Raw genomic sequence first — 25,124 nt, 5'->3', positions numbered from 1 at the left:
CTTATACTTGGATTAAGGATTAAACTGAATTTATTATAGTCTAACCAAGTGAAAAAAAAACTTCCAACATCTTTCTCTAAATCCAGAGTAATTTAATGATAAGGTGGTACACCTTTTTGGCAACTCGTATAGGTAAATATGACTTTTCCATTGCTTCTGCCTTAGTATAACCACTTCTGGGTCTGGCTCCCACTGACGAGACCTCAATAAAGGTCGAAACCGGTCTGGATAGTGTCCCTTCCCTTAATGCATAGCATTATTCATGTCTGCAAGGAGATGTGCTTTGCATTATGGGAGATACTGAGACAGTGATTAGAGCTTGGTCCACCTTTACCACGAGTTGCCTCAGTCATGAAGATACTTCAGGCACAAACTTTGTTTACTTACACTTGGATAAAGAATTAAAACTTCTATAATAAACTAAATTTATTATAGAAGTCGTTACACATCGGAAAGATTATTTTTAGTCAGCCATGGCTGTGAAGAATTCTCCTAACTGGAACAAATATGGTTGCATTAATTTGTCAAAAATTTGAGAGACTGTTATCTTAAGATCGACTCCCACATAGCTGTTGTACTTCTTTTTTACACCATTAGAGGATGCCAAATTAGGACTTAAGGTTTTTTTTTTTTTTTTGTCTATTACAATTTGAATTTTCACTTACTCAGTGTCATGTGTGCATGCTGCTTTGTGCTCTGAAGATGGTGATTTGTAATTCAGTGAAATATAAGCAAGTTAATAAACATCTTTTTCTATAAAATAAGTATGAAATGTGTTAATACTGTTAAAAATAAGTTGTGAACTTTCAACACTTATGCTTGTCTGTTAGATGTATAGGAAGAGAGTTTAATTTTCAGTGTGAGACAGGAGCACACATTATCTCCAGTGTTATTTCTTAATAGATCACATTATGAAGGAAAGTGCATTAAACTCGATATCAAAATTGGAGATGTTCATCTTCACTCTTTACTTTATGCAAATAATGTCATACCCTTAATTAAATTAGTACAAGTCTGCAGGATTTCCAATCTATTCAAATTGAATAACTGGAAAATTAATTTTGGTGTGAAAATCAATAATAAAAAGACACTAAAAATAGGCAAAACATTGGACACATCAACTAAATCCTGAATGGACAACCTATAGAACAAGTAGAACATTTCAGCTATTTAGGTGCAATTTTTAGTAAAGCTGTTATGGTAGATAGTTAACTTAATCAATTTATATATAAGAGAGAAATCAATAAAAACACCGAACTAGATGTACACAAAACTTACACGATAGCATTCAAACCAATTTTAACTTATGGATCTGAGAACCGGGTTAAAAATAAAATACTTGATCAAATACTGAAGTGAATAGTTTAGCATAAATGGCAGAATCATATTTTAAATGAGAATTTTAGAAAGGAACTTGACATTGCTAGCATTCAGGAATGTGTGAGCAGAGTCAATCTGAGGTGGTGGTAGGATTATCACTTAAATAGAATGGTAGAAAAAAGGTTAACAGAACAAGTGTTCCAGGATGTCAGGAAAAAGATCCAGAGGAAGACCAAGACTAGGTGAATTGATACAGATAGAAATGCCTTAGAAAACAGAAATATAGGATCTGACGTTATTGAAGTACTGACAGATAACAGATTAATTTGGAAAAATTGTTGACAGGAAGATAGTAATAATGTAAACTTTTTCAGGTATAATAGACGATTACTAAAGCAAACCTCTGTGGATTAGGTGGGAGATCAATTTCATTGCCCAGTGTGAGAGTACTGCCCTGCTTATTGGAGGCCTGAAGTAGCTTGAAAAAGTTATGTTTGGCCTCTAGAGCAAGGTTTCTGTACAAAAAAAACAATAACCCAAAATGTATATATAAAATTAATAAAAAATAGGTGGAAAATGTTATACTTTTGTGTCTGGCGAATACCACATGCTACTTATTTAAAAAATTATTATTTAATTACTTATATAATTAATAATATAAGTAATTAAATATATATATATTTAATTACTAATTTAATATATATATATGTATAGAGAGAGAGAGAGAGAGAGAGAGAGAGAGAGAGAGAGAGACTGTATACATGGAGAGATTTCTGAATTAGCTGCTGTTATTATTCAAATTACACTTGAATCAGATGTTGGAAATCATAGTGAGATGTCAGACACATGGTTCATTGTTAGTGTTCTGTATAAGTTCTCTCATAGCCTAATTCATTAATTTTTTCTTGACAGAAAATTCCACATTTAGCAACCTCCCAGAACAAGACTTCCATGGTCACTCTCCCTGATTGGAGGCAGAGTGTCTACCTTGGTTATGGTTACATCTTTTTGTGCTATTACCAGATCCAACACTCTCAATCCCCTGGTATTCTCCACATACTGTTTCAGGTAGTTCTCCCTTAGTAACTGTATAAATTCCATTTCCATCTTGCCATTTCCCATTTTCCCCCTTCACTCTATGTCCCTATAGTTGATGTTCCCCCATAATAATTTCATTGTTCTAATGCATGGCATCCACATCTTCCTGTGGATCCTCCTGGTCTATAGCAGTAACCAACAATATATTTTGTCCTATCAGTCTCTATATCACACTTACACAGCCTCAAATGAACCATCTCCTTCAGATCTACAATCTTCCTCAACTTCTATTTTTGTTGAAGTTATTCAGCTATCATTAATAATACCTCTCCTTCTGCCTATCCCCTCTCTGTTCTCTGAAAATACAATATCCTTTACATTCTATCCCTTTAATTACATCATTCTTTGTCAAGTAAGTCTTGCTGATGCTGATAATTTTTGACCAAGTGGAGCTGACCAATGCCAAAAACTCCTCTTTTTTATTTTTGGTACTACTTGCATTCATGCATTTCAATATCTCATTGGACCCACAGTTACCCTTGCAAAATGTGATTAGTAGTCCATTCAGATTTGAAACCTGGGCAACTGCATTCTGCTTTTCATGGTCATTTCTGCACTCACACTCATTTATTCCATTGGTGGCTATTTCCGCACTATCACTCCTGCACTCACACTCATTTATTCCATTGGTGGCTATTTCCGCACTATCACTCCTGCACTCATATCATTTGTCCTGGGATAGACAGACACATACTTGGTTGCATCTTCACCCATCCCGATATCTCTAGTTTCCCTGCTTTTGCACTTCCAAACTCTCACTAAGGTCCATCAGGCATGCACAATTCCTTTCACCCATCAAATTCATTTCATACATCTATAAGCTGCACACCATTCCTCCTACAATCTTCCCATTGACTCATTAGCAACATTGTCATTCTCAATTCTATCCTATTATACCAAGGCAGCAGACTCACAATCTTTACTCCCTCATTCTTTCATATCTTTTTTCATTGCATACCAGTTTTCATATCATTTGTTTCAGCCAAAACAATCAATTCATTCCCCTCTCTCCTTTACAAACTAACAGCTTCAGTAATCTTGATCTTCGCACCTCGGAAACATGCTTTTGTCACTTTCCCATTAAGTACATCTCTTATCATAAAATCTCCATACTTTTCCTTGCTTACAGTAAGGAAATTAAGTAAAAGTGTGAAAGTGCAAGAAATTACTCATTCATGTTTCGTACACTATCATTGACTTCTTTCACAATTCTGCCTTAAGTCATTAATACAAGTTACTTCATTCTCTTGCTTTCAGTCCAAAACATTTCTGACACACTCTGTCCACTCTTGCTTTCGTTCAAACAGTTCACTTTCTAAATCCTGCATATTGAAATCATTGAATATTGAAGTCTCGGTTGCCTTATTACTTGCAAATCTCATCACGTTTTTCCTTAGATGAAGATTTCTCATAGAAGGAAGGGTATCAAACTTGATTAAATTTTATTTGCTCTTCTTTAAAAGTTTATTAATTATTTTTAAAAAATTTTCTGTTGTGGTGTTAATGCTGGCTTTTTGTTGTTGTTGTATATTAAGCTTACAGTTCAGAAGTTTATATTTAAAAAATTTTGATATGCAGCTTGTCACTGAGATGGCACTTAAGTCGGAAAATTGGAGAAGTTTTACGTGTTATGGACAGGGGAACCAACAGCATTACCAATTTGTTGAGGTAAGATGATTTAATTCGTTCAGGATAATCTAAATTTTTGACTAAATAATTTAGGAATTGTAGATATCTATACATCAAGATATTACCTACCAAAAGTTTTTAAACACTGGCTGTATCCCACTGAAATTTACCATTCCAGTAATATTTATGAGAAGATCTGTTATGCTGGAGGATTAAATTATGTTTGTTGGTGGGTTCTACACACCTATTCACATACTCTTACATATACTGTATTCATAGTTATGGATTTGGTTAATGGCAGAACAGAATTTGAAAAGGAGGACATTAGTTTTAGAAATAAATGATATTGGAATACTGTGTTGGTAGAGTATTATGCAGTGTGTGTGTGTTGAGACTTAAAGTATGCAAAATCAACTGGTAGAAAGGTAAGGATGTGCGATTCTGCACAGTGTTAAAGAACAGAATGACATGTCTCTCTGACAGGGAAGAAAGGATAATTGTCATGTTTGTCATTCTGTTCATATATCAGTAGGATATAGCAGACTACTCTTCATTATATTTTAATTATATTCATAATTTTTATTAAAGAAAGTAAAGATGTTATGATTTTTCCTTCTTCATTAGCTTTTCTAATACTGCTTTATAAATTACAAAGTATCACTTAGTAGCATATACTCTCTTCTTGTCTGTAATTTATTTCAGTTTAGAAGGTACTGTTGTTGCTCATCTGTGTTAATTGTTTTTCTTCTTTTCCTTCTAATGATCATCTAGATTAGAATCATTCTGAACATAACTAATTGCAATTTCATCATGATTACTCTAACACAGTATTTATCATATTTCATGATATGAATCCCTCCCCCAAAAAAAACATGTACAAGGGGGAGGAGGGCTGGAAAGTTCTGATAAACACCTAGAACAAAAATGATATTAAAGCAGCTGATATAACCACAAGAAAGAACACACTAGTTATGAAGGTAACTTATATTCTTATATCGTGGTATGTTCTTTCTTGTGGTTATATCAGTTGCTTTAATATCATTTTTGTTCTAGGTGTTTATCAGAACTTTCCATTCCCCCCCCCCCCCCCCGCTCATATATGTAAAGATACCATGATATTGTAACATAATTCTTTTTCAGCCATTTTCTGTCTACTGCTGGAAGAGGCCTCCTCCCGAAATCCTCCATTCAGTTCTGTCTTAAGCTTCTGTGCCACTGAGTTCCAGTCATCTATTTAATCTCATCTTCCCACCATCCTTTTGCTCGTCCTGTAGCTCTCTTTCCATTTTTGTGATACCATTCTGATATCAACTTTGTCCATTTTCAGTTACTTCTTGCAATGTGACCTGCCAATTGCCATTTGGATCTTTTAATGGCCGTTATAATGTCTCTCATCCTAGTCTAAGTTCTGACACGTGTTGCACTTTCTGTTTAGAATGGCAATACCGAGTAATGATCTTTCCATTTTCCTCTGAGTAACATAATTAAGTTTACATTATTTTTCATTGCATATCAGTAATTTTCTTGTAATTTAAACTGTTATTCAAGAGACCTCCTATTAATGTAATTTCTGATATTTCAGTCTTTCTATTTTGGTCTTCTTCTTGGTATTTTTACTATCATTCTTGCATCAAACATCAGTTTTGCTAATCTTTTCTCTCCATTCTTTATGATTATACCTCTTTAAATTAGTCTTGCTTACCCAGTCTTGAATGCCTAGTCCCTTTCTAATATCTTCATTTTAATATGATTTTACCAATGATGCCATCTCTTCACTCTCCTAATTTTCCTCAACTTTCATATTTGTAGGCTCCAGTCTTTGATCAGCTGTTTTATTTCCAATGCAACTTTCAGATTCATAAGTTAAAATTAGTTTAGTGTTTAGACTAATTATTATCTTATTCTATATAAATATATTCAGTTAGCTCTCCATCATATCAGCTTTGGTTGTCTTATTATATATTTCTATATTTACATCTTTATCAAAAATTATGCCTAAATAGCTGAAATGTTTTAGTGTTTTTTTTTTTGTTCTTTTTTTTTCAGTGAGAACTGCAGTTAATGTTTTCATGTTCCTGCCTATTTCATAGTTTGCCTTTTATTGTTGATTTTTCATACTATATCTGTTAGAGCACTTATGCTTTTTGAAGATTTGTAATCAAATTTATTCAGATGTAATATTTTACCTGCATAAAGTAGAGCTCAGTATCTCCAATAGTAATATTAGGCATAATGCCAATTGCCTTCATTATGTAAGCCAAATATGTAATGAATAAGAATGGATATAGTGTTCACCTCACATCAAACCCTCCTCTTTTAAATACTTCAATTCTAATTACTGACTTAACCGTAGGCAGCATCGCTTGCTCTCTCTCTCTCTTTTTTCTTTCTCTCCTTCCCCCCCCCCCCTCACCCCATAATGTTTCCCATATAACACATACAATTGTAGCATTTTGAGGAGCTTTTTCTCTTGTTGACCTTTTCATATGCCTTTTTAAGATCTTACACATACAGATCTTTGTATAAGTTTTGTCAGTCAAGAAATCATGTTCTCAAGATTTTTGACTGTTTGTCTAAATGTAAAAATCTTTTTTGACAACTGCTGCTTGTCCCAAACCCAGTTTTTGTTCTTTGTCAAGTTCCTCTTCTACAATTTTTTTTAGCCTGTTATCAGGTGTGCTTTTATAAATCTTAATTGGAACACTCAGCAGAGAAATTCGTCTGTAATTTGCCTGTTCAGTTTTACTGCCCTTTATATATACATAGATGGGTACTGTGAGTTCTACTCTGATTATCTAGAACAGGGGTTGGCAATCTTTTCAGACTCACGGGCCACATTCAACTTTATTTTTAATAATCAGGCCACAAGCATTTAATTAAGAGAAAATAGTGAGTTTAAAAAATACTTAAGTCATCGATTTTTATTATGTCATTCTTAAAAAACAGAAATATTTAAAGTAAGATATGAAACAAGCATGAAAATGAAACTCAATGAAAAATTATTACATAAAGTAAATAATAAATTGCACGATAACCACAGTAAATTAACTTTAATGAAATAAAGGTACAAATATTTCCTACTGAAATTAACAGTAATCATCAGTGTAGAGCAAACAGTTCAAAAGAATGGAATACAAAGTACATAACAGTCGGTGGATTACCATTAAAAATTGTTTCCACATGCTTGATAATAAAATATTATTAAATAATTCTTAAAAACTATTTCTTTGATGGTTACATAAGATAAGAATCTCCCAAACTTTTGGGAGAGAGACAATCATTTGGATTCAAATTTGGCTGATGTAAAAGGGCTTCGCAACTTTCTTTGAAAAGGTGTTCATATTTAAACTTGCATCTATGGAGAAGATTAGCTTTATCCCACTGGATATTGTGTTTGGTGTCAGTACTATATTGTGCCAGACCAGACTTTTGAGGGTTCATGTATTCGATATAATACTGATGTTCCTTCATTCTTTTTTCCACAGAACGGCCTGTTTTGCAAAGTATGTTAAATTACATTCACATGGTATCTGATAAACGCTAGCTAATGATAGAGGTGCCAGTTTGTCTTTTGTAGATGGCAATGAGTGAGAAATTTTGTTGATAGGAAAATATGTGGGAATGAGATGTACTTCAAAATTCTGCCAGTGGGTTCTGAGATGCCAGAAACATAAGGGATTGGAACCCTGCAGTCTGTTGAAGAATCCTGAGGTTTTGGAACATAGGAGTCAATTATCTGCTGGATTTGATTAGGGTTGTAACCATTAAATTCTATTAACTTTTTGATAGTGAAAAGTTCTTGTTGTAAGCTTGAGGGAGAGGAGCACACTTTATGAGCTCTATTAATTAAAGACTTGATAACACCAATTTTTTGAGAGGTGTGATGAGCAGACTTTTGATGAATGTATCTGCCAATAAAGGTAGGTTTTTGATAAACACTGGTTGATAAATTACCAGAGGCTGTGCGTGTAAGAAGGATGTCCAAGAATGGTAAACTACCAGCCTTTTCTTTTTCCATGGTGAACTGAATGCATGGATGAAGGCTGTTGATCTGTTGTAGGAATGTAGTAAGTTCCTCTTCAGCATGCGACCAAATAACAAAGACATCATCAACATAACGAAACCAAAGAGAGGGTTGGAGATGAATGGATGAGAACAAGTTGTCTTCCAGATTGTTCAAAAAATAGTTTGCCAAAGGTGGAGATAGAGGGCTACCCATGGCAGTACTTTCAACTTTGAATTTGAAACAATTGTCTCTCTTTCCCAAAAGTTTGGGAGATTCTTGTCTTATGTAACCATTAAAGAAATAGTTCTTAAGAATTATTTAATAATATTTTATTAATATTAATTTCTAGTGTGGTGGCAACGATTTTTAATTGGTAATCCACCGACTGTGATGTACTTTGTATTCCATTCCTTTGTATGTTTCTTAATTATGTACTGTTAATTTCAGTACAAAATATTTGTACCTTTTATTTCATTAAAGTTAATTTACTGTGGTTATTGTGTAATTTATTATTTATAGTTATGCCACAGGTACCTTTAAGGATTAGACTTATCACATAAAAACAAACTAATATAGTTTATGCATCACAATATGTGTCTCTCTGCTTAATGTGACTTTTGTGATTGTTTTCCCTTAGCCAAATTGTCTATATCCACTTTATAACCTGAGGTGCAAATTCAAATCGAATCATGCAAATGTTAATCAGTCAGTCGAAAAGAAAATTTATTTTTTTCTTGACTGAATATATGGGCCACATTCCATGTAAGTATGGTCAACCTTTTATGGGCCGACAAAAATGCACGTTTGGTCTGCATGTGACCCACAGACAACCGGTTACCGACTCCTGATCTAGAATTTGACCTTCTGATCAGATCTTCTGTGTATGCTGTGTAGTCACTGGAAATTTTTCTGCTTGCATATTTAAGCATTTCTAATCAAATATCTAGTCCAACTGTATTTCCACACTTCAAATTTCTTGCATCTTTTCTATGTTCTGTACTAAAACATATTCATGACTAAATTCTTCATTTGTTATTGTTCATCTCATTTTAAAAATTTTCACACCAGGTATTGTATATGTTTCCTTTGTCAAATATTAAAATGAGAACTAATGATAAAATCATTAGTTCTCATTTTAATATTTGAATATTTGACAAAGTCCTCCCTCAATGAGTCTTTGGACTCCCTGGAGGTGTCATGTAATAATAATAACGACTATAAACAATAAATTACATGATAACCATAGTAATTAACTTTAATGAAATAAAAGTACAGATATTTTGTATAACATTAGTGCATAGAAACCAGCAAATCAAAGAAACAGGAATACAAGGTACATACAACAATGGTTGTGTGTACCTCGGCAACAGAAAGTACAGATATTTCTGTTGCCGAGAAAATCTGTACTTTCATTTCATTAAAGTTAATTATAATGTAATTTGGTTATAATGTAATTTGTTCGGGGTGCTTAAGGGTCAAAGCTGTATAACTGAGAGGAGACCTCCACATAGCCTTTAAAGGAATGCGGAGAACCGACCAGGGCTTCTGACCTAATGTCCAATCCTCACCTTCTCGTGGTGCACCCTGTTTGGTATCTACTTTGATACTGAACGAACGAGGATGGGCTGGCAATTTGGGATTTAGCCGACCAAATTGTATTCTTATTGGTTAAACCAAAATAAAAAATGATGGTACAACATGACAAAATTTCATGCCGGCTGGGGCGTCGCCCGGTTAAACAAGGCCCCCGTTGTTTTCGCCAGGGAACCAGGGCGAACAGCGAAAAGTCAGCTACTGGAACAAATCTGAAAACAAACCCCAACTCAACATCACCAGAGTTAAAGATCGGTACTATCAACGTAAGAAGCCTGAATGGCAAAGAAATGGAGCTAGCTGAGGAATTAGATAAGTACCAGATCGACATAATAGGGGTGACTGAAACAAAAAAGACCAAAACTGGTGAGATCTTTCTGAGCAATAAATACAAAATGTTATATTCAGGCAATAACAATCAAGGAAAAGAAGGAGTAGCCATAGTGTTCAACACAAAATACGAGGCTAATCTTCTTGAATGGCAGTCAGTCTCAAGTAGAGTAATGTGGGCAAATATGAGAATGGGGAACTGGACAATGAGACTTATTTGTGCCTATGGTCCCACAGAAGGTTCTACTAAGGTAGAAGTGGAGGAATTTTTTGAGGCTTTAGAAAAAGCAACTGACACAATGAAAAAGGAAAAGTTGGTCCTTGTTGGGGATCTAAATAGTAGAGTAGGAAATGATTGTGAGACATACAAAAATATTTTGGGAAAATTTGGAGAAAAGAGCAAAGCTAATAATAATGGCAAATATCTGTTGGATTTCTGCTCAGGACATGGACTGGTTATTACTAACACCATGTTCCAACATAAAAATGTGCACAAATTCACATGGAGAGAAGAGGCTAGGAATAAGAAAAGTCTCATTGACTATGTTATTGTTGATAGTGATGTTTTCTCCCTGGTGTAGGACACCAGAGTGTACAGAGGATTTGAAATTGGAAGTGATCACTATTTAGTCTTGAGCAGGATAAAATTGAATTTCATATTGAAAAGAATAACATGTAAGAAAGTTTTAAAGAGAATAAAAGTTGAGCAGCTCTCAGATGTGAACTGTAGACTAAAATACAGAAATATTATTGAAAAGAAAATGAAAGAGTTTGAGAACAGGAATCAAACCTTGGAGATTCAGTGGCAAACTCTGAAGGAAACATTGATTGATTCTGCCAGAGAGGCATGTGGTGAGGTTGTGTGCAAAGATAAAAAAATCAGAACTCCCTGGTGGACACAGGAAGTTAAAGAGGCAGTGAAGGAAAAGAAGAAAGCATATCAAAAGTTCCTGGCAAATAAGTCAGCTTTTACTCTTACAGAATACAGAGACAAATGTAAGAAAGCTAAACAGTGTGTAAAACTAGCTAAACAAAAGTCATGGGAGGACTTTGGCAAGAATATAGAAAATAAATATCAAGAAGGTCGCAAAATATTCTGGAGGTTGTTGAAGAAGCTTAGGAACGGAGGAAATAGTGCTGTAAAAGGAATTAGAGATGATAAAGGTGAAATGAAAACAGGAGAAAAAGATATCCTTGAAGTATGGAGTAATTACTTTGAAAAACTGCTAAATGAAACAAGCAGTGATGACAGCACAGTGATAAAAAACACTGACCAGGCATGCAGTCAGGAATTCATATCCATACTTGAAGTAGAAAAAGCCATCAAAGGCTTGAAATGTGGAAAGGCAGCAGGAGTAGATGATATTCGACCAGAAATGCTGAAGTATGGTGGTATAAGAGTCTTACAGTGGCTGCACTGCATAGTTCAGAAAGCCTGGACAGAGGGACGAATTCCTGATGATTGGAGTAGAGCTCTCATAGTACCCATATATAAAAAAGGGAAATAAAACTGAATGTGAGAATTACAGAGGTATTTCCCTACTGAGTGTTCCTGGCAAGATCTATGCAAGTATACTTGAGAAACGGTTGAGAAGAATTGTGGAAGAAAAGCTTGGTGAAGAACAAGCTGGATTCAGGCCAAATAGAGGCTGTCAGGATCAGATCTTCACTTTACGACAAATAGTCGAGAAAGCATGGGAATATAACAAAGATCTGTATTTAAGTTTTGTCAATTTGGAAAAGGCATATGACAAGGTGCCAAGAGAGAAGCTATTCAATACGCTGCAGTTATATGGTGTCAATGGGGCATTATATCAAGCAATACTTAGTCTTTATTTGAGTTGTGAGTCAGCAGTTAGAATTGAAGGAAGTACAGGAAGATGATTTAATGTTAAATCTGGTGTGAGACAAGGATGTACATTATCCCCTTTGTTATTCATTATCTATATGGATCACATTATGAAGGAATGTGGTATTAAACCTGATATCAAAATTGGAGATGTTAATGTCAGCTCTTTGCTTTATGCGGATGATGTTATACTTCTAAATAAATGCGCTACAAGTCTGCAAGATTCTCTGACTAAATTGAATAGCTGTTGTAATAGATATGGTATGAAGGTCAGCAATAAAAAGACAAAGACAATGAAAATAGGCAGAATCATTGAAAATGTCAACTGTGTTGTGAATGGAGAACCTGTGGAACAAGTAAAACATTTCAGCTACTTAGGCACAATTTTTACTGAAGATGGTAAACTAAATATAGAAATAGACAACAGAATCAGCAAAGCTGGTATCGTGGGAAGTCAATTGAATAAATTCATATGGAATAAGAAAGAAATTAGTCGGAACACTAAATTAGCTGTATACAAGACTGTGTTCAAACCAATTTTAACTTATGGATCTGAGAGCTGGGTCAGAAGTAAAACACTTGACCAAAGACTAGAGACTGCAGATATGAGAGTCCTGAGAAAGATTAGAGGCGTGAACAGATGGCATCAATGGCAATATCATATTAAAAATGAGGATATTAGGAAAGAACTTGACATTGTCAGCATCCAGGAATGCGTTAGCAGAGCTGATCTCAGATGGTATGGTCACTTAAATAGAATGGGAGAGGAAAGATTAGCAAAACAAGTGTTCTCTGCCAGGTTGGCAGGAAAACGACCCAGAACAAGACCAAGATATAGGTGGATTGATACGGTACAAAGTGCCTTAGACGATAGAAATATAAGATCTGATAATGTTGGAGTCTTGACAAGTAACAGACTGATTTGGAGGAAAATTGTAGATAGGAAGTTACTAATGATGTAATTTTTTCATGTAGTACTGTCATATCCTGTACACCCCTTGAGGGTACATGGCAGGAATTTGATGATGATGATGATGATGATGTGATTTGTTCTTTAATGTTTTTATTAGTTTTTGTCACCTTTATCTTCTTTGATAAAAAATTATTAATACTATAAAATATTCTTGAACGCTATTAAAAAAACAACAACAAAGAAATCGAGGAAAGAGTAGTATAAAAGGGATTGAATATGATAAAGATGTGGAATAATCATTGTCAACTCTCTCTCCCTATAGCATCATCAAATTTCTGAAGTGTACCCTCTAGGGATGAACAGGATATTATGATAGTACTACATAAAAAACTTACATCACTACTAACTTCCTATCAACAATTTTCCTCCAAATCAATCTGTTATCTGTCAAGACTCCAACATTATCAGATCTTATATTTCTGTCTTCTAAGGCACTTTTTACTGTATCAATCCACCTATATCTTGGTCTTCTCTGGGTCTTTTACCTGCCAACCTGGCAGAGAACACTTGTTTTGCTAATCTTTCCTCTCCCATTCTGTTTAAGTGACCATACCAAGATTAGCTCTGCTAACGCATTCCTGGATGCTAACCATATCAAATTCTTTCCTAATATCCGCATTTTTAATATGATATTGCCACTGATGCCATCTGTTCACACCTCTAATCTTTATCAGGACTTTCATATCAGTGGTCTCTAGTCTTTGGTCAAGTGTTTTATTTCTAACCCAGTTCTCAAGATCAATAAGTTAAAATTGGTTTGTGCACTGTCTTGTATACAGCTAATTGGTGTTTTGACTAATATCTCTCTTATTCCATATAAATTTATTAATTTGACTTCCTACCATATAATGGCTTTGTTGATTCTGTTGTCTATTTCCATATTTAATTTACCATCCTCACAAAAAATTTTCCTAAGTAGCTGGAATGTTTTATTTGTTCTATAGGTTCTCCATTCATGATGTGGTTGATATTTTCAATGTTTCTGCCAATTTTCATTGTTTTTGTCTTGTTATTACTGATTTTATTATTATTATTATTATTATGAGCTACTCCAAGGAGTCCTGAGACTCAATGAGGGAGGCCCTAAACATCATGTCAAGAACCATCCAATATTTTTGCAGTATTTATCAAACTTTGCTTTGAATTCATTCACAGTCATGGCATCCACAACACATGAATGAGTGGCAACCTATTCGACTGATTTACTACTCTTCAAGCAAAAAAACCTGGTTCTAACACCCTTGCTAACTACACTCTTACCCAGTTTCCATTGGTGACTGGGTAAGAGTGTAGTACAAACCTCTCCTGAAAAATTTCCTCTGAATTAATCTTGTAAAAACCCCCTCAGTAATTTGTATATCTCCATCATATCACCTCTTTTCTGCTATCAACTGCTTTCTGTAACTTATAATTCTTTAACCTGTTCTCAAAAGGCTCATTCCATAGACCTGCTATCATCTTGGTCGCTTCCCTCTGGATGCTCTCCACGTCCTCCTCATTGCCAAGAAATCCTGGCATCCAGATCTGCATGCAGCAGTCCAGATGGGGTCTTATTAAAGCTCAAAAAAAAAGAGGAAGAATAACCTGCTTGTCAAAGTATTCTTCAGTAGCAAGTAATCTGATGAGCTGCTTTAGCCACTTTTTCTATGTGTCCCCTAAACTTTAAGTCCCTATCCACTAACACTCCCAAGTCTCTGGCTTTGTCAATTTCCTGAAGTACAGTTCCACTAATACGGTCTATAGCTGGTAATCTTTTCACTCCAAAATGCATAACCTTACACTTTGCCATATTAAACTGATATTCATTCTACTTTTCCGAGTGTGCGAATCTATCCAAATCATCCTGCAAAACTCTTGCTCTATCCAACTTTGCATCATCTGCAAATAACTGATCAGTTCCTCTCAGATCCTTTCCTATATTGTTAATGTACAAATTAAACAGTAACAGAACAGAAAACTGTGGCATTCCACTAGTCACAGGCCTTCTTTTGGACTCTACTCCTGAATAAAGTACTCCCTGATATCTATCCATCATCCACCCTCATATCTATCTCACCAACCCTATAACCATCTCCACATGCTGCAGTTTACTGATTAGAATTCCATGTGGTATCCTGTCAAAGGCCTTTGCAAAGTCCAGCAGTATCACTGTAAACCATTACCTTTATCCAACTCAACTGTCACTGTATTATTAAACGTGAGCAAGTTACTGAGACATAATCTACCCTTCACAAAACCATGCTTCTGCCATACAGTATCCCATTTCCATCTACCCATTCCTGTATTTTGCTCTTGACCAACTTCTCCAATACTTTGACAACAACCCCTGATATGCTGATCAGTCAGTAATTTGCTACATCGGTTTTGGAGTCTCGTTTATGCAATTGAACTATTTTCCCCACCTTTCCACCCCTTCGGACTAACCCAGGTAAGTCCTGAGTTAGTCCGAAGACCAAGATCAGTAATATGCTATTCACATCCATTTCATTTATCTCAGTTCCCATATAAGCCTTTGTCTCTCTCATTCCTGCAATATCACCACCTGGATATCTTCTTGCAAAGTGTTCACTTAGTAATCCTACTGTTTCAACTGATTCAGTTACCTCCCTATCATCAGCATTCATTAAAATCATTCCATCATATACATTCTTTCTTTTACTTGTAGCATATCGAAAAAACTGTTTGGATTATCTTTAATCCCAAACAGTTTAGCCTGCATTGCTGACTTCCTTTCATGTTATCTACTCCAACTGCCTTCCCACATTTCAAGATTGTGATGGCTTTTTCTGCTTGAAGTATGTATTCCTGATTGCATGCCTGTTGAATGTTTTTTACCACTTGTTTCATTTAACAATTTTTCGAAGTAATTACTCCATAAATCAAGGATATCTTTTTCTCCAGTTTTCATGTCACCATCATCATCTCTAATTCCTTTTACAGTACTCTTTCCTTCATTTTGAATCATTTTCAACAGGTCTAGAATATATTTTCTATGTTCTTACCAAATTCTTCCCATGACTTTCATTTAACTAGTTTTACAGAAGGTTTAGCTTTCTTACATTTGTCTCTGTATTCTCTAAGAGCACAAGTTCTTATTCGCCAGGAATTTTTGATATGCTTTCTTCTTTTCTTTAACTTCTTGTGTCCACCATGGAGTTCTAATTTTTCTATCCATTGCAGACAACCTCACCACATGCCTATCTAGCTGAATCAATCAATGTTTTCTTCAGGGCTTGCCACTGAATCTCCAAGGTTTGGTTCCTGTTCGCAATCTCTTTCTCTTTTTCAATGTTTGTGTAATTTAGTGTACAGTTCACATCTGAGAGCTGCTCAACTTTTATTCACTTTAAAACTTTCTTATATGTTCTTCTTTTCAAGATGAAATTCACTTTTATTCTCCTCAACACTAAATGGTGATAACTTCCAATTTCAAAAATTATATTATATAGCACTTATTTTGTAAAACAATAGGTACCAGCACTCATTCTGTGCTAGAGAAAAGTTGCAAATTAAAACAATACTGCATCTGTGTGTCACGTGTTACTCTTAATCAGTATGTATGCCGTCAGTATGCTGTACTGTTGTGTACTGTTCCCTAAAAAGCAGTGTGTGTGTGTGTTTTATTATTATTATTTTCCATGATCCCCCCCCCCCACGGAGTCACAAGACTCATTATGGGAGGTCAACACTAGTAAATGCAATTTATCACACCACTCTTTCAAATCATCCCCAGTATTCATGTTCACCACCCTCTCAGTCAATGCATTCCATGCAAAAAAAAACCTACTTCTCACCCTTTTATTCACAACTTTCAACAAATGGCTTCTTGTCCTTGTTCCTTTCCCTCATTCTACCATATGAAAAATCTCCTTAGTGTTAATACGATGATAATTCTTGTTCCTTGTTCCTTTCCTTCATTCTACCATATGAAAAATCTCCTCAGTGTTAATACGATGATAATTCTTCAACAGCTTAAATGTCTTGATCATTCTCCCCCCCCCCCTCCTTGCGTTCTTTCCATATGCATATGCAGTCCACATTCCCTGTCTCCCTCTCTCTCTCTCCTCATATTCAACATTATACAGTCCTGACATCATTTTTGTTATCCATCTGTATTCTCTCCAAGGTTACGTCATCCCCTTCAAATCCCAGTGACCAGATTTGAGTACAGAAATCCAGATGTGGTCTGATCAATGTTTTATACAATGGGACTAGCACACTTTTCTCATGGTTAAGGTTCTTCTCAGCATTGCCACAATTCCCTGAGATGTCTTCACAACCTTCGCAATATGTCCCTGGAATTTTAAATCTCTATCCACAACACTCCAAGATTCCTTGCTTCCTCAACTTCTTCCAGTATAACTCTGCCAAGCTAGTATGAAGCATCCCTTCTGTGGATCTCAACCTTACATTTAGTCGCATTAAACTGACATCCCAATTCACTTGTCCTTGCCACCTTCCCAGCTTATTCAAATCCTCTTGAAGAGCCAAAACATCAGCACTAGTGCTAAAAACCCTCCCAAGCTTCACATCATCTGCAAACAGTTGAACATCTCCCTGTAGTCCTTAGGCAATATCATTGCCATAAAGATTGAACAACATCCCAGGACTGAACCCTGTGGAACTCCACTTGTAACTTCCCTATTCCCTGATACTGCTCTCTCTCCCATATACAAATCTCTGATATCCATCAGAGCTAATCACCAATCCACTCCACTAACCTGATATCCAAACCCATATATTGCAACTTAAAAATCAATTTATCATGCGGCACACTGTCAGATGCCTTGGAAAAATCCAAACAATGACAATGTATGCTTTATCTTCATCCATTGCTCTTGTTACTCTATTGTAAAAGGTAACCAGATTACTAAAACAAGAGGATCCTTTAACAAATCCATGCTGGCCTGCATAATATTACCCTAATCTACCAAATTCTGCATATGAGTTCTTACCAATTTCTCCAAAATCTTAACAACTACAGACGAAATACAAACAGGCCTATAGTTTGATACCTCCATTCTACCACTACCCTTTATGTGATGGTACTATCTTACCCTCCTTCCACTCTCTAGGAACTTGCCCCATTGCAAGACCTTCAATAGACTGTGTCATTAACTTGAACTGACTGTGTCATTCAAGTTAATGACACAGTCAGTTCCATAGCACATTCCCTTAAAACACATGGTGAAATTCCATCTAGTCCCCCCCCCCCTGCCATATTGCCAGCTAGTGTACTTGATATTTGGAATACATCCTCTTCGTTCATTCTAACACTTCACCAATCATTATCCTTCTAGGAATACAGCTTGTAGTACCAGGATGAAACACTCTAATGAAGTGATCATTAAATAGCTATGTCATCTGCTTTGGTCTCCTGATTCCCATCTCCATCCTGCAAGATAATCTATCCACTATCATATTTCCTCCTACATGCCACATAGAAAAGACTCCTTGGGATTCTCCTTGGATTGTAGTGCCAGTCATATTCTAATTTTTCTGTCCTTACAATACTAGTCACTTTCCTAGCCTGAGCCTTATATTCCTCATGCAGCTGTCTCCATTTCTCTCTCTTTATATTCCTTCCATAATCTCCTTTTCTTCTGCAATTCCCCTTTTATTCCTTTTGTCATCCATTTGACTCCAAATTGCTTTATCATCTTCTTCTTCACTCGAGGTATACAATCTGTCATTGCTGTCAACAATTTTTTCTTAAGTATCTTCCATGCACTACTGACCTCTCTTCCTTTAAAACTCTTTCATCCAATGTACTGCAGCAAGCTTGTTTCTAAGTCTATGATAGCCACCTGCCTTATAATTCCGCATACTTCTGTTTTGATACCACCTGATGCCTATTTCATTCTCCTAGTCAGGACTACATGGTCACTCTCACCAACTGGGGTTAAGTATGCCATCTCAGTCACAATCATATCCTCTGAGGCTATGACTAAATTCAGAAGTCTCGATCTTTGTGTTCCTCCACAGCATGCTACCTAAGACAGTTGTCCCTCAAGAAATCCAAAAATTCAGTTCCCTTATTACTGCATGCTGTCTCCTCTTCCCAGTTTATATCACTATAGTTGAAGTCTCCCATAACGATTGCTCGCTTTGCGCTTGCCAAACTAATTTGCCTAAACATTTCCTACTCGTCACCATCTGTATTTCCTGGTCTGTAGCAACTGTCCATTAAATGTGGCCTGGTTGGTCAAGTGGTTAGCATATCTGTTCTCTAGCCAAGAGACCACAGCTTCAAATCCTGCCAAGGGTGTGGATGTTTGTGATTGTCCTACTAACCAGTGACATGTGCCTTAGTACAGTATGACCTTTGATGTCTTGCATCATAAAAAAAATCAAATCAAATCCCACTAAATATCTTGTCACGTAAACATCCATCTCACTCCATATACTCTCAAAGCTATTAGTGTTATTTCCACTGAGAGTCTTCATCCTGAGAGGACAGTTTATCTCTTATCATGAGTAACACTCCACCCAATGTTTACCTTCTCTATCCTGCTGTAATATGCTATATTCCGACAGGATGGGGATTCTGATTTCTATACCTGTTAGAACCTCCTCCTCAGTTAACCAAGTTTCCCTGATACCAACAACCTTTGGAGTGACTTAGTCAATTAATGCCACAAACTCATTCTCTTTATTCCTAATGCTCTTTGCATTTGTGTATAGAAAAAAACAGTGTATTGCCAGCCCTCTTATAGCCATTATTACTCCCCTCATACTCCACCTGGCTCTGTAATATAGTGTACACACCCTTATTTCTGAAGCCACTATCCCTACATGAGGCCAACCCTGCAACATTCCACCTTTGCAATTCTAGTTTTCTTGTCCTAACATACTTACTTGCCCAGAAAATAAGTCTCTCCAAATGCCTGTCTGCATTCAAATGCATTCCATCCCTTGCATACATCTCCCTTCTATCCTCAGACGTATCCACATAATCCAGATCCCTTTTCCTGCACATTCTCGCTATCATCCCATTCATCGTTACTGCTCTTCTTCTCCACTCTGCATTATCATATTGGGGCAACACACTCACTATCTTTCGTGAAACATATTTCTGCTCCAGTATGTCTAACATCAACCTTAAATCTCATGCTACACTATTCATGCTACTTCTAGGGTCATTTGTTTCAACCATTATTATCATCATCTCCTTCACACTTTCACCCCCTCTTCACTGCCATTTCCACACTCTCTGTCATTCCACCAGGCAAGCACATCTCTGGCACTCTACTCTGGACACCCCGTACATGACATTCCATACATGACATTCCATATAGATTCATTCATCCTCCATACATGACATTCCATATGGATTCTCACTGGCATCCATGACTCTTACAGCTTGAAATCTCTCTCTCCTTTCTCTTCCACTCTCCCTTCTCTCTCCCACCTCTCTATCCTTTGCTTCTGCACTCGCTCAACTTTTTGCAATTTCCTCTCTTTTACTGTCTCTCCCATTCTCTCACCTTCCTCTCCCTCTTGCTCTCTGATGCGGTTCTCTTACACCTACTCTCATTCCTCTCACACTAGTCAATCTCCCTGTCCTCCCAAGATCTTCATTCACCCTCCTCCTCAACTCAGTCTTCATTCATTCCATCTCTTTTCTCAGCAGTTCTGTTTCTCCCTCCACACATTCTGTTTTCAATTGCTGTTCACATACACAATCATTGCCATTAGATAAATCATCTCCATCCACTAAACTATTCAAGGCTAAATCTGTATGTAGGTCTTGAACACATTTTCTCCATCCTCCAACACATTACTGGCATCCACAAACTTAAAATCGTCCATTTTCAAAGCACTATCTCCACTGCCACTAAATCCCGAGATCGGCACCTTCCACTGCCTGCATTTTGTTCACACATACACATTCCTATCTTGCACCTGCTGCATTCTTAAACAATGGGACATGTACATACTGCATGCATGGTAAACTACAACATTTTCATCTAGGTTATGAATAACATAGTGTTTAAATGGGAGAGGGCTAGGCTATTAGTGAAACTGGTGGCCTCTATGTTGAATATAATTACTACACGTGGAGACAATACTGAGATTGTAAAATATTAACTAAATACTAAACAAATGGCACATTATTTTATAAAAAAAAATTGTCAGTTTGATGCAAACTTAATTTTTGAAAACAATCTCACAAAAGGTTATAAGCCTATTTAGTAGCATAGTGGGTCAACATACTCACTATCTTTCTTGAAACACATTTCTGCTCCATTATGTCTAACATCAACCTTAAATCTCATGCTACACTATTCACGCTACTTCTGAGATCATTTGTCTCAACCATTATTATCATCATCTCCTTCACACTTTCACCCCCTCTTCACTGCCATTGCCACACTCTCTGTCATTCCACCAGGCAAGCACATCTCTGGCATGCTACTCTGGACACCCCAAATCATCGAATCTCCGTACATGACATTCCATATAGATTCATTCATCCTTCTCTCACTGGCATCCATGACTCTTACTGAAATCTCTCTCTCTCTCTCCTACTCTCCCTTCTCCCTCCACCTCTCTACCCCTTGTTTCTTCACTCTCTCAGCTTTCTGCAATTTCTCTCTTAAATTGTCTCTCCCATTCTCTCACCTTCCTCTCCCTTTTGCTCTCTGATGCTGTTCTCTTACACCTACTCTCATTCCTCTCACACTAGTCAATCTCTCTGTCCTCCCAAGATCTAGAATTTGTACCATTAATAGGCCTTCAGACTCAGGTTGTGGAGTTTTGGCTAAGATTTTTTTAGTAGCTTGTTATAGTAAGTGAGATCCAAATGTCTTTGAATATATATGTATTTCATAGTTAAAATTATTACAATGTAGCATGTGTATCTAAATTACCAAAAAAATGTGGATATTATTATTATTTTAATGTATTAAAATTTTGAATGTATTTTGTCATTATCAAACATCACAGAGCAATGCCTAGTTAGTAATTTCTGCCAGTTGGAGTAGAGATTGGGAATGACCGTGTAAGTGGTTCAACCAACAGGCTTTGAGGCTTTTTGGTGCAAAATAGATGTTTGTGGGACAAAATGCATAGTTGGATACTGCCACAAAATAAGATCAATGGAAGGGGACTTGGAATTCCACAGGCAAATTTACCCTGTGGATACAATAAGGAATAGGACTCTCATTATAGGTGATTTTATTAGAGCAGCATAGACTGGAGGGAGGAGAAAGCTTGCAAAAGGGGTGAGAGAGAGAGAGAGAGAGAGAGATCTGCTAATAACATCTGAGAATATGATACTAAATGTGGTAACTGTTTTGCCTCCAGTTGATGATCATAGAGTTTCGTTTTGAGAAGTGACAATGCATATAACAGCTTTCACTAAGAAGGGATATATGTGGAACTATAAAGTAGATGATTATGTTAAAATACGAAGGCAACTTACATCTGTGTCACGGTATGAGAAACCACATTGTAGAATTAGTAGTGCATGGGAAGTGCTTAGGGGTGTTTGAAGGAAGCTACTAACTTCATTAGCAGAGTCATAAGAATTAATCATAGCAATAGGAATAGATAAATCCTTTAAAAAAACATGAGCTAGATAAAAAGAAAAGGCCATAGAACCTCTATTTTCTGAAATGTGAAAAGCAGTCATATGAGCAGTGCAAAAAGCAGGGCATGCAGGTGATAGTGGTGAGGAAGAAATTAGGCTATGAAAAGAATTTAGCAGAAGAGTCTAAAGGAAATCAGTATTCTTTCACTATGCAATAAGTAAAGGGAAGAATAATCATGGTAAGGTAACTTAGTAAATACAGATGGCAAGAAAGTGTTGAATGCACTGGAAATAGCTGAGTTATTTAGTAATCATTTTGGTAAGGTATATAAGGTTTGAATTTGAAAAGATGTGCTAAAAATATTGCAAGAGCTTGATGCTTACACAGCAATGGACTTGAATAAGATATCAGCATGTGTTAAAGGAATGTGTTAAAATTTTTCTATATCCCTAACCTTGTTCTTTAACTTGAGTCTAAACTTTATGTACAAGATATTCCTTTATTATTATTATAATACCCTCCATAGAGTCGGCAGACTCATTCCGGAAGATTCATTCAGTTGACAACGTATAACGAATCTGAATCCTGAATCTTAAAATCCTTAGCATTCCATGCGTTAACAATGTATTCTGGTAATGCATTCCATTCACTCACCATTCTCCATGTAAAAAATCTATTACTTACACCCACCCTTCACAATACTGTTGCATAACTTCCAAGAATGGCCTCTGGTTCTTCCCCTCTTATCTTCATCTCTTTTTTATAATCCCCCTCTAGATTAATCTTTTAAAAGAGGTGATATGATTGACACATTTAAGTGATTAAATATCTCCATCATATCACCTCTTTTCCTCCTATCCATCAAACTCTGCAATATACATTTCTTCAACTTCTCTCCATAGCCAACATTCCAGAGTTCTGATATTGTCTTAGTCACTCATCTCTTTAGACCTTCTCCAGTTCCCACATCACATTGAAGGTGACTAAATCTGAACACAATAGTCCAAGTGTGGTCTAACCAATGCTTTATACAGTGGCACAAACACCTCATTATCCCTGCTTGTTAGAGTGCTTCTTATCATAGTGGCACTATGATGTGCAGACTTTGGAACACTTACAGTATGCTCTCTAAACTTAGTCTACTGTCAACCAGCACATCCAAATCTTGAATCTCATCCACTTCCTGCAGTACATCACTGTCAAAAAAATGCATTTACTTATATTTCTGCACTCCAGAAGGCAACATAGCCTGCACTTATTAATATTAAAACTACAACCCCACTCCTTTTGTTCCAGTCAAAAGTCTATTCAAATCTTCTTGAAGGGAATTAACATCAGCAGTGCTACTTATAATTCTTCTCAACTTTACATCATCAACAAACAACTGAAGATCTTTAGTCAGTCATCATAGGAAGTTTAGCAAGATTATGGCCAGGAAGAATGTGAAGTCTGAGTGTTTTTCATGGCATGTAGTGAGTGAATATAAGCTGCCAGGGGACATTACAAGTCTCTCTTTGAAGGCTTTTAAGGAGAAGTATGAGAGATACCAATGAATTACACATTCCAGGGTCTTCCATCTATGAGTCCTTGACTCTGGAGGTGTCTACATGTAATGATAACAGACAATCATCACTTCATATCAGGGTTTGAAATGGTTTTGAAGGAAAATAAATTTTTCCTCTCAAAACTTTTTTTTTCTTTAATTGCACAAATTAATAATTCCAGATAAAATTTTTTTTGTTATCAAAATTTTTTATCTATTCAGAGAGCTGTAAATATTGGAATGATTTACTTCTTCTTCTTCTGATGTACTTCTGAGTCAAAAAAGTTCGCTCCCAGAAAATACCACTCCATCGGGGAAAAAAAAAAAATTATTTATTGATTTATTTATTGACTATTCAGGATTAATTTAGAAAATATAATAGTTAAAAAAATTATTCAAAGTGAAAAAAAAACACATTTAAAATAGTATTTATTTAACTGTTAATATTAACAATGAAAAAGAATGTTCATCATCATCATCAAATTCCTGCCATGTACCCTCAAGGGGTATACAGGATATGACAGTACTACATGAAAAAATTACATCATTACTAACTTCCTATCTACAATTTTCCTCCAAATCAGTCTGTTACTTGTCAAGACTCCAACATTATCAGATCTTATATTTCTATCGTCTAAGGCACTTTGTACCGTATCAATCCACCTATATCTTAGTCTTCCTCTGGGTCGTTTTCCTGCCAACCTGGCAGAGAACACTTGTTTTGCTAATCTTTCCTCTCCCATTCTATTTAAGTGACCATACCACCTGAGATTAGCTCTGCTAACGCATTCCTGGATGCTGACAATGTCAAGTTCTTTCCTAATATCCTCATTTTTAATATAATATTGCCATTGATGCCATCTGTTTATGCCTCTAATCTTTCTCAGGACTCTCATATCTGCAGTCTCTAGTCTTTGGTCAAGTGTTTTACTTCTGACCCAGCTCTCAGATCCATAAGTTAAAACTGGTTTGAACACTGTCTTGTATACAGCTAATTTAGTGTTCCAACTAATTTCTCTCTTATTCCATATGAATTTATTCAATTGACTTCCCACCATACCAGCTTTGCTGATTCTGTTGTCTATTTCTATATTTAATTTACCATCTTCACTAAAAATCGTGCCTAAGTAGCTGAAATGTTTTACTAGTTCCACAGGTTCTCCATTCACAACACAGTTGGCCTTTTCAATGATTCTGCCTATTTTCATTGTCTTTGTCTTTTTATTGCTGACTTTCATACCATATCT

The 25,124-nt window shown here is 36.0% G+C and overlaps 1 protein-coding gene across 2 annotated transcripts in view; it reads left to right on the top strand.

Annotated features, from left to right (window-relative positions):
* Nucleotides 1–25,124, top strand: part of Hmt-1 (ABC transporter ATP-binding protein/permease Hmt-1) — a 318,374-nt gene that overhangs the window by 135,251 nt on the left and 157,999 nt on the right. For both annotated transcript variants that reach the window (XM_090402438.1, XM_090402439.1), the window contains exon 7: nucleotides 3,997–4,086. In XM_090402438.1, the coding sequence (XP_090258564.1) occupies nucleotides 3,997–4,086 (90 nt within the window). The remainder of the gene's footprint in view (nucleotides 1–3,996; nucleotides 4,087–25,124) is intronic.

Source organism: Typopeltis vanoorti, chromosome 13 (genome assembly GCF_054136105.1).
Source record: "Typopeltis vanoorti isolate ZY-2024b chromosome 13, IOZ_Tvanoo_1.0, whole genome shotgun sequence".
Taxonomy (NCBI): Eukaryota; Metazoa; Arthropoda; class Arachnida; order Uropygi; family Thelyphonidae; genus Typopeltis; species Typopeltis vanoorti.
This window is presented reverse-complemented; position numbering and strand designations above follow the sequence as displayed.